The following is a 15,994-nucleotide window of genomic DNA, read 5'->3' as shown; positions in this document are numbered from 1 at the left end:
AACGTGACACGCAAGGGCCGTTGTCATGGCGACCAAATTATGCCTGCCCACCCGTAGTAATCAATACCCAAGGTAGTCAATTGGTTCCTTAATCTACATCCCGCTGTTAGTCCGCAGCCTTTTGCTGTGACAGATGTGATTACATTTCACAACATCCCTCTTCTGAAATATTTTTATAAAACTTTTCTTTTTGAACGATTTTGTTTTAAAATGTTAAAAATTCTTCTTACAGCAAGTATCTTTCGTTCTGCTGTGTTTTCTGTAAAATACCTGAGTTTTATAGTGTTACTGAAACGTAATGTTAATTATGTAAGTCATAAAGCAAAGTCGTTGAAAGCAAGATTTAATACAAGTAAAATTCTGTGAAGTGCCGACAGCAGCCCGTATTATTGAGTTCATTCAGTACAGCTGGTGTTACACACATCAACGAGTGTAGGGAACAAGTAGATTTGCGACGATCGAAAAAGTGAAGTAAGGTAATCGTACTAGGATATACAAACAAATGTTTACAAATATTTGACAATTATTTCAAAATAAAATATGTACAACACTGATATACTACCTGTGGTCAAAGACAAAGTTGATACTTTAGCAGATAGTTCTACTAAAAAAAAATTAGATTGAATCTACATAAAAATTCGCAAATAATTTAACAAAGAAAAAATAAAAGAAAATTACATGGACGGACAGACAGACAGACATACAAAAATAACAAACAGAAACCATGGCCAGCCATGGTACTTTGCCAGTACAAATAAACAATATTGTCTGCAGAAAACAACTTTGCTCTCAGTTTTATGTTATTGCAGTTTATACAGACAAACTTAAATTTATGGTTGAGTTCGAGTGTTTATCAGCTGCAATAAAGAAACAGAAATTCATAGACAAATAAACACAATTGTTTATCCACGCGAAAGTTTTGTTCAGAGTGCCTTTGTCACATACCATCTTTTTCGTATACGCAAAAGTATACAGAGGAAAAAAAAACCACAATGTAAACACAATTTATCTTTCAGGACATCCCTTCAGGACCATGAAGAATTTGGATGACGCTTTATTAGTTTTCACGAAGGTGTACAAAAAATAGGTATGTCTTTAAAACACATCACAGAAGCTTAGATATAATCACGGCCAAGTTCTGAACAACTAATGAAGGTAACTGTAGATAAAATGTTTTTGTCACCAACCATCAAGGTTGTTATGAAAGCTGTTTACAACTTGGAATCATTCAGAACAAAGTTGCGCTCTTTCAGCCGTTGACCTCACCAGAACCTAAGACTCAACAAGCATTGAAGGTGAACACCTGTCGTTGACAGCGTTTGTCGTTTTGGTGACTCAACCAACAACAGGTGAACTGACTGCAGGTAGGTGAAGTGAACTGACAACAGGTGAACTGTCAACAGGTGAACTGACTGCAGGTGCGTTTCCGTGAGAAAGATCAGGAAGTCATCAGGTGAGACTCTAACAGGTGAGTTAGTAGCAGGTGAGCTGAAGGCGGTGAAAACACGTTTTCTCCGGGCAGGTCTGAACCTTGACTATGCCGTCGTTGCAGTTGATGAACTTGGTACAGGTGTAGGGATGAGGCAGAATCATGTTGGTGTTGCCGACACAAATGTCACCTGCAAGAAATTTGATAGTCATTATGACTGCTATGATCATGATACATCATCATCAAATTATCGAGTTGTCTCTATTTTCTCTCTGTGTGTGTGTGTGAAATAAAGACAAAGCAAACACACCGCTTAAGAGGTTCTTATCCTGACAAACAAGTAATAATTAACCGTTGGTGTGTTTACAACCCCATTGCCAGGTCCTGGAATGTAAATGTACGACATTCCCTTGGATAAGCGTCATGGTAACTAAGGCGACGAGGTACGAACACGGGAAACAGAAGAAACAGTATTTTTAAATGATAATTGAACAGCCAACATCCATCACATGAAGTGGATCTTGAAAGTGTAACCATAGTAACCTAACGAAGAATACCGAGGACTCACTTCTCAGCACGCTGAGGGTAACCGTCTGCTTGTCCAGCACCTCCAGGGTCTGCAGCATCTTGGGCGTGGCGTCACGTCGAGGCAGGATGGACACCTGGATCTCTGTAGCGTTCCACGTCACATCCGGTATCACGGTGTAGCTACACAAGAGATTGTAGTTACAGCTCTGATAGCACGAGATAAGAGGAGATTGGGATAGGTTATTTTCTGCAGATATTTATATCAGTGTTTTGACATTTCATTAAGCACCAGACTAAATCACAAAGTCAAATATTGTGTCAGAAATATTACATCGGTGGATTTGCACTTATATTACTTGTGAACTTCTTCAAAGAAGCTTTCCACAGACTATCCTACGAGTAGCAAGAGGTATTAGCACCTGTGGATGATCTGTTGTATGACTGGATCACTAGTGTGGATAGAAGAATTTTCAGGCAGAAAAATAAAAGGAGTACAAGACTTTCTCCTTGCCCACCTTCTCAGAAAGCTTAGATGGAGACAACTCACCTGTTGGTAACAATAATTTCACACTTCATGACCCTCGTAGTAGTTTGCTCCTTCGTGGCATGTTTAGGAAGATTGGTGTATCCCTTGGTGATCTCATGAACTATTGTACCCATCAGTGGATACCCAGCATTCCAGGTGGTTACAAACGTCGCTTCCTCCCCGGAAATCAAATCTCCTGGTACCTTCAGTTTGGGCATGTCAGGTTTTTCTGCCAATTTTTTTTAAAAAGAGCATCAAAAGAAAATTCTTAAAAGCATCTCATTGATAATATTAGAGTTGCAATAGAAGAGAGGACATAGCGGGATAAACAACTAATCTTCCTAAATAATGGGGGTCAGGGGTCCTTACTTCTGATGTCGACGTTGAAAGTCTTGGACCAAGTCGATCCGTTGACGATGATCTCACACAGGTAGGTGCCCTTGTCCTCGCACACGGCGTACTGACTCTCCAGGGTGAGCGTCACGCGGTCCGTGTCCCGGTGCACGCGGTGGTGACTCATCCGTGAGTCGATGGGGATGAAAGGGAACTCATCAAAGATGTAGACGCCGCCGAGAAACTCCACCGCGTCTGTGGCGTTGCCTGGCAACATGAGCTGCGAGTTACAGGTGGGGCTGGCGGAGAATGAAGGAAAAGATGAGGAAAAGAAAACAAGAAAAAGGTATAGGTGGTCAGAGCGATGCTTACCAGTTCCTTCGAATCGAGACAGAGACATGTACGTCCACCCCCATGCTTGAAAGGCGTGACACGTGACTTTGAGACTGTTGGTGGGACTCATTCCTAGGTCAGCCGTGACGTCAGGTGCGATGATGATGACTGCACAATTATAAACAATTTTCAGGTAAGTCAATCAAGCACCTTTACCTAGAAAAGCAAGGGTAAAATTAGATGTTGGCTAGAATGTAAACAATTGTTAAATTCAAATTGAGTCCCAGTGTCACTAGAAGTTTGGAAATATTTTAGACCGAGTTTTCACGGAGTAATTTGTCACGAGACAATTGTTTTGATTAATTGTTCAACTCCCTCCCATTTCAAAAAGTCTCGCATTTTCCGGATATGATGATAAAAACATGCGCAGACCTTCAGCTGGTTTTTCCGTTGTTGTTGTTGTGGGCCTTTTCGTGGTCGTGGTGGTAATTGAGGGTGTGGCTGGTTTGTGTGCAGAGTTTCTGTTCCTCCGAGGAAAAGCAAACAGGTTGCTGCCGTCGTCACCAGCGTGGTCTGTCGTGTGTGTGTTGTCGCTGCTGATGGGGAAGCCAAGAGGATCTGCAACAACAATGGCGACAACGATTAAGCCTGAGATAAAGCAAATAAACAAAGTCTCAAACGATAAATTTTAAAGATAACTTTAGTTAAAGGAAATTAATCTTAGATTTCTGAAGGGAGGAAGATGGGCATCAATGAGGAGGAAGTACAAAGGACAATGACGATAAAGGTAAGAGTACCGACAACAGTAAGGTAAATAATCAGCAGATATCGGCATGATAGAGTAAATAACACCTATATAAAAGCAAAGAAAGTGAGAATGGATTAGTATCACCAAGTGGAGCACTGTTAAGAGAAGTCTCACGAAATGTATGTATTATTAATTAAAGACATTTATAAGCCTTATAAGTGGTAAGGTGTGGACATAAGTGTCTGACTGCATCATAGCTGAAAACCCAGTGACCGTGAGTTATTGTCCTGGCGACAAAGCAGTTTCATGCAAATGTACATGATGAGTAATGTCAAGGATATATTTTTATTAAGATAGGTTTGGGGATGCAAGGTCTGGACACACGATCTGTTCATCATCTTATCTACCTTTACGTGAAGGTGAACTAGACAAGGCAAGAGGACGTAAAAAGAAAAAGGCTTATTCATCAAATAATGTATGCATTAGGTGTATGTGTGTAAAATAAATTACAAAAACAATTGGGAACTACAAAAACAAATTATAAAAACAAATTACAAAAACAAACTACAAAAACAAATTACAAAAATAAATTACAAAAACAAATTACAAAAATAAATTACAAAAACAAATTACAAAAACAAATTATAAAACTAGATACAAGTAAAATAAATGCAAGAAACATAAAATGCTAAACAAAAATGTTAAATAAAAATGCGAAAGCTCGAAAACAGGATGAGGAGAGAGAGAAAGCGAGTAAACAAAGCCAGGTGAGCTGGAAACAGGACATGCTATACCGCAAGGTGAGAAGTAAACAAATATACTTTATCACTAGGTCAGCTGTAAACAGAACATGATATACCGTCAAGTGAGGTATGAACACAAATACTATGCTGTAAACGAAACATCCATTAATCTCTAATTAATTGAAAGCTTGTGTATGAGTCTGTTTGAGTTAACCCATTATAGTTTAAATTTACAGCAGGACATAATGACACACTATACACAAAGTCTCAAAACCTATGGTCATGTAATAAACTCTATAATTTTAAAATAATTACCTAATAGAGGTTCCTCCAGGATGGGCAAGTCCACCTTCGCGGTCGTTGTTCTTAACGTTAACATGGACAACACCAGGCCTGCGGATGTGGAAGTTACTGATGCAGGTGTTGTCGATGTCGTGGTTGTAGGATGTCCAGTGTTTGGGGGAGGCAAAGTTGAAGGGAGCGTTGACGGTTGTGTAGTTGAGGTACCAGTGATAGTGGTGGTTGTCTTGGGGCCTAAAACTGTTGTGGATGTTGTTGTTTCAGTCTTGGTCTTCACGGCCATCTGTGACCAGTTCCTTGTGTCATGTTTGACCTCCCCTCCGGAAGTTGTGGTTTGTGCAGGAAGTGAAGAGCCGGTCGCCATATTTGGCCCGAGACTCACAAACCCTGCGGAGTTGGGGTCTCCTGACGACCTCTCTCTTGCCACTGTTCCCAAATCTTTTAGGGATTGACTGGTCATCAGTTTTGCCGTGGTCGTGAAAAAACGATGGTCAGAGTTTATATCGGTTGCCCCAGACAACGAGCTGAATCCTGACCAGCTGCTATGTGGGTTCAGGTCTTTGGAAAAGCCAGCTATATTCCTTTGGTCCTCTTCACGACTTCCTGACGAGTTTCTTGAACGACTTGGAAGCGGAGGAAGATATGAGGTAGAAGATTTATTATCATCATTTCTTTCGTCTCCTGTCCTGTTTGGCTTATCGTGGGACCACCCAATGAAGGGGTTGAGTGCCCCTGCAAGATGAATCAGTCCTACTGGGGCCGGGGTCATTGTCACAACTTCAACATGCGCCGAGGTGTTTGTCTTTGGCGTATTTGCAGTTTCGTGATTACCATGGCTTAAACCCTCGATAGGTAGATAAGAATTATGGCTTCCTGTGCTGTCTGCTCCCACGTCCATGTGATTGTGTGCTTGGGAATGTGTCGTTGTCGTGTTTGTTGACGTGTTTCTCGCGTGCAAAGAATTTACAAGATCATTAATAGCCATTTCTGTAAAATTGTGGAAATCACGAGTTATATTTTCTTGGTCCTGAATTAAATCCATAAAAACAGAGAACCTTTCATCTGACTTGGTGTTGTTTGTAGATTCTGACTTTAACGAGGGTTTGGTGCCCCGGGGGTAGGTTTCATTGTATGTTTCTGTGAAGGAACTGTTGCCCCCAGTCCAAGAAGACATGATTGACTTTAGTTTATCTTGCGTTGCATTGAAGACTGGCAGAGGAGCATGAGTGAAAGTTTCATTATAAACTGCCGTGAGGTTATCTTCTTGTACAAAGTTGCCATCGGGATTGACATCAGCTAGTGGCGAAACAAGCGACTGTAAACTGGAATCTGGCTCTTTCTCAAAGTTATTGAAATTCTTGTTCATAGGCGTAGTAGAAGACAACGAGCTTGAGTTGGACTTATTGGTGTTTCGTGAAAATATCGTTGAAAGTAGAGATCCGACTGTGCTAGGAACGGTCACCGTCGAAGTACTTCCGGTAGACGGATGAGCTTTAATTGCGGACGAAGACAATCCAGAAGAACTACTCGAGACAGTTTCTTTTATTAACGACGATGTTGTCGTGGTTGTATTATTTTCAGTTTTCGAAAGAAAGGTCTCTCTGCCATCAGAAGTCGTCTTGGAAGAAGAAGTGTCTTCGTGATCCAGGACAACGTCTTTCCGTTGGGAAGAGTCGCTCTCGTCAAGGAGCTCGTGTTTGCCGAGCAGACTGTTTGACGACCCAGGCACTGATGACGCCCCGGAGTTCACCATGGAGGCTTCTCGGTCAAGCTCCATGTTTTTTAACGATAGTAAGTCTCTGATGGGAGAGGATTGTGTTGTATTAGAAGCGGTGTTTGGATATTCTGCAGCTGGAGCCACTGGTGCTGACATCAAGGGTGTTACACTTCCGGCTACCCTTTCTGTAGCTGTTTCGCTCTCTGTAACTGTTACATGCCCTGTTATTATTACATTGTCTGCAACTGTCACACTTTCTGTAGTTATCACACTGTTATTAGAGGCGTACAAACTATTCGACGATGAGATCCTGTTTAGCTCTGACAAAGCGAGGGTTGTGTTCGAGAAACCTTCTGTGAAGTATTCGCTAGATGTGGCTGTGGTCAGGTTTCTAGAATTTTCTAACCAAACAGTCGCTGATACTGAAGAAGAAGAAGAAATTTCTGGAAGGGAAGTGGAATCTTTACCGCCAGTAGATTGCGTTCGGGGCTTCGAAGAAATGTCTGCACCACCAGTCGATGACACTGGAGTGGATTCTGCACCATGAATAGATGATGTTGACAGGTGTGTAACAGGCTCTGTATCGCCGGTAGTTTGTATCAATAGGCTCAGGGAGGAATCTGTAGATGGAGTAGATTCTACATCGCTAGTAGATGGTGTTATTGGCACTGGAGTGGATTCTACGCCACCTGTAGTTACTGATGCTGTCTGATAGAAAGAGGTCGCCAGGTCATCAACAAAAAGTCCTGATGGCTGTGGCAAAGTCATTGCACCCAGGGTAGATGGCGCTGTATCTGATATCGGAGTTATTACAGCTGAGAAAGAAAGAGAAGATAAGAATGAATCTCTGTGCGGAGAATTTAGCAAGGGGGTGGGCTCTGTACTATCAGTAGACGCTGATGGTGGCTGTGGTGCAGGGTCTGAGAAGCCTAAGGAAGACTCTGTGGATGGCTCAATCATCAGTGAAGTGGACTCTATGGATGACTCAATTATCATTGAAGTAGACACTGTGGATGACTCAATCATTAGTGAAGTGGATTCTATGGATGGTTCAGTCATCAGTGGAGTGGAGTCTGTAAACGACTCAATTATCATTGAAGTAGACTCTGTGGATGACTCAATCATCAGTGAAGTGGGCTCTGTGCCACCAGATGATGCTGGTTGGTTCAATGACTGTGCGCCATCAGCAGATGTTGTTTGTGAAGATGTCATCGAGTCATCAGCAGGTAGTTCTGACGGGTGCAGTGAGGTCACTGCTTCCATGGTGGATGACTTTGTCTTTGTAACTATGGTTGGCATTATCACATCTGCCGTTGAACTCAAAGAAGATGACAAGAGTGGACTATCGTCGGCTTTACTTTCATTTGTCAATGAAAAGACTGGGTCACGCGTTGTGTGTAAGTCTGTAAACTTTGTGTTGTTATGGAACTCAGAGAAGTCTGTTGAGGCAGATCGTGCTGTGGACAAAATGTCGGACGACGTTAATGTTGGTGACGTGGAGGTGGAAGGAGTGGTTGGTCCTGATATGTTGACCCAAGAAGTTGGACCATCAGCATCGGAAGCAGGTACAGTTGTGAAGGATTTCTTAGTAAAGTCTAGGTAGGGAAACATATGAGTTGTACTGATAGGAGCTACGTCATTGATTAAACCCGGGTCACGTGATGCCGGATTGGTTGTTTTGGCCCAATCAACAAACTCGGTTGCTTGCATGGGTCGTTCTGCTAAAAAAAGAAGGGGAAAGCCGTTTAGCTTTATGTTGGGCAAACATGGAGAGATTTTACATTTAGAAATATCAGGGTATATATATATGTGTGTGTGTATGTTGGTCGCGTAAAATCTTCAACGCATGCATGGATGAGAAAAAACGAAAACAGGAGATATGAAGGGAATAAGAGAAGACGATACAGACACATAGCTGTTCTTGTCTTCGTAAGCAGATACTAAAAGAAAAAAAACAAGAGACAAAATAAGAGAAAGAAGTAAAAAATAGAAAAAAGGACAAGACAAAAGGAAGCAAGACAGACAAACAAAAAAAAAAAAAAACAAAAAAAAAACACGAAAGAACGGGCAAGAAAGAAAGTATAATCAGGAATGAAAAAAAAAGAAAAAAAAAAAGAAATAAGAAAAGGATTTTGAGAGAACGTGTGAAACAAAGAGAAAAGATAGATAGAAAAAGACAGAAAGAAGAAGAGCAATTTCAGTCGTCTGCTAACGAAATGCCACGTTCAGATAGCCGACATATACTTCCACAAGAACTAAAGAAATACAAACTCAATCTTTTTTCGAAAGCTTGTTTATTTGTCACCATTATTCCAACTGCAGTTAAAGCACTCCCCAATGGATAATCTTTCCATGAGCAAGTAATACTGTATCAAAATAAAATGAAATGTTGATCACATATGACGACTGAAATTGTTCTCATAGAAAAAACAGTGCAGCGAATGCAAGAGTTGAACACTCCTCCATCGCCATGACACAGTTTAGAATGTAACAGGTGAATTGGTACATTTTGATATCAACCTCCTGGAAATGTATTTTATACAAATCGTTAAGTAACAAAGCAATTAGGCAACAATTTGCTAAAAATATACAGTTTTGTTATTCTCCCAATATATCTTACCTCTTTCATTACATGAATGGCAAAACGGTAAAGCAAATTAAAAAGTCTGCTGCCCTATCCTCCTTGAGGTGTAATAAGGAATGAACTAAACTAACTAAATTAAAAAGAAATCGTATGTCTTAAGGTCTTTTTGTATCTCGATTATAGGAAACAATGTGATACAGATAATGGATATCACTTAGCCCAGATGTGGTCTGGGATGCTAGTGTTGGTGGTTTGACTGGATAATCCAAAGATCTGTTATTATTTTTGAAATCAATTACAAATTCAAGACGGAGTCAGGTAACATATGCTACTTACTTAATTTTTAAACTCATTTACGACTTTTAATTTATTGTCGACAGGTCTGATAATACTGTTTTCCAATGATGGTCTACCAATGTATTGAAAGTTATAGATACAAATAGTTGATGATTGTGTTGTATTCATTTCATTAAGTATATTAAAAAAAAGGAAAACAGGATTATATAAATCTGATGTTTGTCAATAGTTTAAGTTCATGGTTATAGATGGACATAAAAAAAATAATCACCTAAAGATTGCAATTATACACAGAGAATGCCACTAGCAACTGTACATTTACAGTGCAGAGGACAATAACAATGCATGACCTTCTTTGTATACATTTTATGTAAGTACGCTTCACATATTTATGTATACTGTGTATGTACATACCTACATTGTATGTGTACACAAATCATAATGTGTCATGTAGCATATATCTTTATATTTACCTATGATGAATGTTTAATGAAGTGGATTGTGAAGAATGTTTTACTGCTTCATCCGATTAATTAATATTGTTACATGAGTACTGAGATGCAAAATGAACACCGTTGAGATAAAAAGTGCAATATAAGTAATAAAAATTATGTTAGGCAAGACCAGAATTCATAAAAAATTTTCTATGGGTTTTGTTTTTATCTCTGCCAGACGGAGAATTTTTTTGTCCTAAATAATTTTCAAAATAAACAATTCTTTTGTCTAAACTTCAAAAAACTTCAAGCAGTTCTAGAAATAATAAACTCGTCAGATCTTTACACACATGATAGCTTCATGCTTTGTACGTCCTTCTTGGGCAAGAGACTGTAGGTGACTTGTTCCAAGACTAATTTCTATCTTTTTGTTTTATCTGTTTTTTTCATCATTACCAAATGCTGAAGGTATTTGGAGCTATCTCATACAAATAATCAAACTAATTAAACAAGACAGTTAAATGTAGTAGTTAGGACTCAGATTCTCTAAAGCAGCCGAGAGAACCATATGACAGCTATGCCTGGTCGTGGTGTCCTAAAATACCTGTCTCCAGAAGAAAGTGCAGCGTGACCCCGGCCGTGAGGGAGAGCAAAGCGATGACCAGCACCCCCAGACACACTAAGGTCGCCGTGCGCTTGCAGCGGGTCTTCTTCTTCTCTTCCATCACTTCCGGTGTGCACTCCAGCGCCGATGACACCGCGGTGGACGTGGGCGAGCTGGAGCTGGCGGAGGACGTCATGGAACTGGAGTTGACTGACGTCATGCTGGACCTCAGAGGTCCACCGAACTGGCGGAGGCCCAGCTCGGGATACAGGAAGTACTGTTCTGGAGGAAGAGGAAGCAGAACAGAAGGAGTTTGCTTGTCCTCGGCGGTCGAGCTTCGGCGAAGAGTCTGTATGATCTGAAATCAGGAAGAGGTGATGCGGTTGTTTAACCATTGTCAAGATAAAATAATAATCGTACTAATTATTGGAGACATCCGGGAACTCCTCTCCATGATTGTTGTAATAAGACGAATGCATACCCACAACGTATTACACACACACAACGCTCGATGACCCCCGTAGATGACGATGAGGATGAAGAGATTTTTTTGAGTGAATCGAGTCGAAGAGGCACAAGTTCAGAGGAATGTCACTGAGTCATGAAGAAGATGGCGGAGGAGACCATTGTTTTCCCGCTTAGTTGACTATTTTTAGAGCAACTGCTTTTCTCTTGTACATGACGTCTTTTTCTCCTTCAAATGACGTGGGACGAATGACGCACACAAGACGTCAGACACAAGACGTCATTCGTACACGAGAAGTACGCAACTCATTAGCATTGTTGTGACTATTGAGACACGCCATGTTGTTCACGTTGTTGGACTGTCAGGATTTATTGAGTTCAAATTTTACAGCAGTTCTGTGACAGCTCACGTAACCGACACAATTACCACAATTAACATAATTAACATAATTAACATAAACACTTTGAATGTAACTCTGTTAAAACTAAAAATGGGGTTTATTTCCTGTAATTTTTGTCATGAAACCAGAAGGTTGGTGTCGTGCTGTCCACAAGTGTGTTTTGAAATTTTAACGACTTTACTAGCCTGTGTTAAACCCAGATAAAAGCCCAGTTGTAGAGGAGAGTTCTGAATAATCATTGCAATAAAAGTTGTGAGTGACAATGAAAGATTAGTCTGGCGGGGGAAAAACAAAGGATTCTTATTTCGGACTATCACACTTCCAGTTCACGAGGACGACATTTGGGTGACCTTTAGCCCTGAATGCAAATGTAGGGTCTTGCCGCCTTGTAGTTTGGTGTCTTCGGAATTCCGCATCCTTGCTCGTGGAGTATGCTACCCTCCACTTCCGTCCCGCACTCATGCACCTCACGAACACAACGCCCACATCAGGAAGTAAATGACAGCAAGCAGCAATGACGATGATGATGACGACGACGACGACGATGACGATGATGATGATTTCAATGGATTTCTCAGAAACACGACTCCAATAATTTCTTACTCCCTGAACCCCCTCTACCCGTCGGCCCCCCACTTGTACCCATTCTCAGTTATTTTTAGCAACCTGTTCGTAAGTCTCGGAGAAGCGGATAACCGAGTTGCTAAAGTGCGGGTGTCCGAAATGAAATTGAAATCATCTCCACAAGCTTCCGAGAGAGAGGAAGAATAAAAACACAAAACTTTTTTTTTTATCCAAACACGCTTTATCAAAAGCTGAATGACCTATAACCTCCAAGTTTTTGTCCCCTTCATATTTGTTAGGCAAGCAAGTTTCCATAAGATTTATTTGCAATACAAATCCGAAGGAATGACTGAAAACATCTCACTCCTTCTCGCCTAATTAACCCACAACACTCCTGCTATTGTCAGGGTGGAACTGGCCAACAAGCTCAAGACAATTAGTCTTGAGTGCCGACAGCCTACACAGCATGAAGTTGACTGAAATTTGTAACAATGGACATTGTAATGTCCAACATTCTGCTTCATTTTCACAATTTATTTTATCAAGTTATTCTATCAGTGACTCGCTCAAATGTATTAGCAAACACACTCATCTATATATATTATTTGTGTATATAATTCTGTCACCTGAAATAAAATACTTTTTAAAATAATATTTTATAATATTAATAATTGTGTTTCATTCTGTCTTGTCTTCAGTTTATGAATTCAGGAGTACGAGAAAATTTTTATCGCTCCTTCCTTCCTTTTATACAAGACCAAGCCTCAAAAGACACGGAAACTTCCTGACAGCATTTCAAATAGACAGGAGTCTTGAAATGTGTTCTCTGACAGGGAATCGCTTCTGATATTTTAAAATAAATGAATATTTTATTAATGAGATTAATTTAATTTTCAGTAGATAGGAACAGCATTACATATCGTTGGAGCCTCTGAACTGAGAGTATTCCAAGGTAATTAAAATAAGAGATTTTTACCCTGATCTCGTTTCTGACAGTTTCTTGGTGAAACAGGATACTCGGCTTTCACGGAAGTCCTAATATCCATAAAAATGTAAAAGCATGTGGTGGGCTGTTATATGTTATAAATATAGACTGGCGGCCTCAGAACTGTCATCTAACAATGAAGCTGTCAGTAATACACAATGAGGTATACAGAGGATACATTGTTACAAGGCCACCAGCTCAATCGAAAAATGTAGATGTTATTTACATAAAGGAATAAGTCCGGAAAGTTGAAGGGAAGTGAATGCAAGAATATCCGAAGGAATGATGTTTAAAACTATAAAATTAAATGGTTTAGATATGTTTATATTTAGTACTTCAGTTTAAAATATGTCTTAAGGAATACAAAGCATCGAAATAAATCTTTTTATGATTTTTATCTAAATATACAGACCAAAAGTTGAAAATTTCTACCCCTGGTTAAGTCGTAAATAACGATCGACACCTAATTTTAAAGGTCGTTAAGGGGCGAGGTCTTACACATCCTGTCTTTGTCGGGACCATTTATTTTCTGTAAGAGATGCCTTATTTCCCCCTTCTCTTTATAGTCATATCATTACTGACAGCATTAACCGTGGGATTCGAAATTTCTCCTGGACTATTTTCGATGAAAGCTTTATATATTTATATAAATTACCTCAAATAAATATACTCACCCTGAGACCATGAAATGTGTGGAGACTTTAACGGAAAGTAAATACGAAATTCCTGCAACCTCTACACCTTTGTATCTTTTCCCCTTTCTCCTTACTGACATGATGTGACCACAGACTTCAAATTTGTTTTTAAAATATAAGTAATATTTAAATAAATTAAATTTCTTTACAATTACAGCCTTGACTGTCATTTCATGATACTTGGACCAACAGTTGGCTACTCACGTCTTCATATTCCCGTTCACGGAGATGCTCCACGTAGCGCCTGTGAGACTCTCTTTGAAAGAAGTTCACCCAGCGAGGCTTGTCCGTGCTCTCACCTGCCTCCATCTCTTGTTCCTCCCCCTGGACAGGTGTCCCCTCGGAGCTGGTCATCGCGTGTCCGTCCAGCCCTGCAGTGTGTATTCTCACACACACACCTACACCATTGACACAGCTACACTTGTATCCGACCTTTGGCCTCACACACAGACTTGTCTTCCACCTTTAAGTCTCATTTTTGTCAGTTTGACAACAGTTCTTTGGATATAAGTAAAGAAAGCTGCTGTGATCTGTAAGAGCAAACAAACTACAGCGCTTGGACAAGATGAACTTCAGACGCCAGTCGCATCAGGTAAATATTGCAAAAATAAGCAGTCTAAGCCCGCGAAAAAAAGAGTTGCATGCCTGGACTGGAGAACAATAAGTCTGGAGTGTCAGGTCCTGTCACCTTTAATCACAGGGAGACGGCCCGCCCTCTCAGTGCCGTGAACTCGCTGGCTGGCTCCAGGACTACTACATCTTCCAATGTCAGCTTGCGAGCAAAAATACACAGCCACCCTCAGTTATAAATGCACCTGTCTAAGTTTTTTATTAACAAGAAATGAATCAGACTGTCTTGGACGTCGTTACCTTCTAATGACACAATGATGCTAGTGTGTAGGTACCTGAGTCCAGGTGTGCAGGTGAGTTAGGCGCTGTGTGTGTGTGTTGGGGGAGAAGGTGGTTCATGTACTTGTATGGGTGTGTTTTCGGTAATTCTTTCGTACCTGAGTGACACCTGGATATTTATGTCCTCGTTACGGTCGGGTGAAAGGTTGTGTTGTATTAAAGAGGAAATGTCAGTACTGAACAAAGCAGCAAACTGTACCTGCTACTATACACGGCGTCATACATTCATTTCAGGTGGGACTGACTGTGATGAACAGTGTGTGGATGGGGTGTGTTTTGATGGTGGATTAAAAGAGAGAAAGAAGTATTTTTCATTGTTTGTTTGGGCTCTTTCCTACAGGGAAAGGAAACAAAATACAATGGCAAAACATACCTGAGACTCTATGGACTTGACATTGAATATGAAAGCACGTGATTAAAAGAATGAGGCAAGACTGGATCTTGGTTTCAGCAAAAGTAGAAAAACTAAAATAGTAAGCCTTCAAGTCGCAGACTTCACCGTTGGATTGTTAGACAATGTTAGTCTAAACAAACAAACAAACAATAAATAGCAGCATGTCATGGCTAAATGCTCCTCTAGAAAAAGAACAGTATTTTTTTTACTAGCATGGTGTACTAACCCTGTACTGCATCGATTTTTAATCATAATTGATAACTGTACTTATTTGTGATTTGGCGATGTAAACTCCTCAAAGGGAGGCAACGCTACACATTATTTGTTATACTGGTGCCAGTTACTTCCCTTTATAATGCAGTTCTCGCCTGTACAAAGGCATTGTGACACACCTTTAATACTTGAAGAATAGAAACTGATTAGTACTCTATCTTTTTCCTAAACTAAACAAGTCCTCTGCTATACTTTAAACTTGCTGTTCCCAGCTAGATTATCCTCATAAATTTCTTTTCAGTCATTTCTATTGTGAAAATGTAGCCACCATCTCTCCAAAAATTAAAGTTTGATGTAAATTAATTCTCACAACAGATTCAACATAATCAGGCTAGTCTGCCAAAATGTAAAGTGCACTTGGTTTAATTTTTTATTTACCCTAGATTAATTTGATTGAAATTTAATTTATCAAGAACAGCAGCGTTAGAAACCGGCAGTCTGTAACTTTGTAACACAGATAACAACACGGCTGACATGTCTGACTAGTCGTTAGAAAGCTTCGGGGGGAAGGCTGCCTTCGAAGGAAAGTTAGTTTTGAAGTTTTATTGTGAGCGAATTTAAGAAGCTTCACTTTACACGATATATTCATTAAATGAATGTCATTATTTATTCATGTGTTGTCCTTTCCATTATCACTAGGTTTGTTGTGTAATCACTTGGCCCGGGTTTTTGCCTATCCCTGATGTACACAAAGGTACACAATCATCACAGGCCCTCATAAAAACCACGACA

General features: G+C 40.1%; 1 protein-coding gene across 3 annotated transcripts; it reads right to left on the bottom strand.

Annotated features, from left to right (window-relative positions):
• Positions 1–335: 335 nt before the first annotated feature.
• On the bottom strand, positions 336–14,597 carry LOC112555456 (serine-rich adhesin for platelets-like). Of its 3 annotated transcripts, none has more exons than XM_025223876.1 (9): positions 13,891–14,597; positions 10,577–10,934; positions 4,956–8,378; positions 3,582–3,767; positions 3,189–3,317; positions 2,853–3,083; positions 2,505–2,712; positions 1,998–2,137; positions 336–1,619 (listed from the first exon to the last, which is right to left on the bottom strand). In XM_025223876.1, exons 1-9 carry the CDS (start codon positions 14,038–14,040, stop codon positions 1,474–1,476), a joined length of 4,971 nt encoding a protein of 1,656 aa, XP_025079661.1. In that variant the 5' UTR covers positions 14,041–14,597; the 3' UTR covers positions 336–1,473. The 3 variants fall into 3 exon arrangements, with proteins under 3 accessions (XP_025079661.1, XP_025079662.1, XP_025079663.1); XM_025223877.1 differs by having other exon boundaries at positions 4,956–8,375; XM_025223878.1 differs by lacking the exon at positions 13,891–14,597 and adding an exon at positions 11,058–11,294.
• Positions 14,598–15,994: the final 1,397 nt, after the last annotated feature.

Source organism: Pomacea canaliculata, linkage group LG14 (genome assembly GCF_003073045.1).
Source record: "Pomacea canaliculata isolate SZHN2017 linkage group LG14, ASM307304v1, whole genome shotgun sequence".
In the NCBI taxonomy this organism is placed as follows: Eukaryota; Metazoa; Mollusca; class Gastropoda; order Architaenioglossa; family Ampullariidae; genus Pomacea; species Pomacea canaliculata.
The sequence above is the reverse complement of the archived record's forward strand: the minus strand, read 5'-3'. Positions and strand labels throughout refer to the sequence as shown.

Bases quoted from the DNA above. Each gene is read 5' to 3' on its own strand.
- LOC112555456 (XM_025223876.1), bottom strand. From the start codon at position 14,040: ATGACCAGCTCCGAGGGGACACCTGTCCAGGGGGAGGAACAAGAGATG. The intron at 3,318-3,581 runs GTCTGCGCATGT...ATAATTGTGCAG, and splicing joins AACGGAAAAACCAGCTGAAG to TCATCATCATCGCACCTGAC. The intron at 3,084-3,188 runs GTAAGCATCGCT...TCATGTTGCCAG, and splicing joins GTCTCGATTCGAAGGAACTG to GCAACGCCACAGACGCGGTG.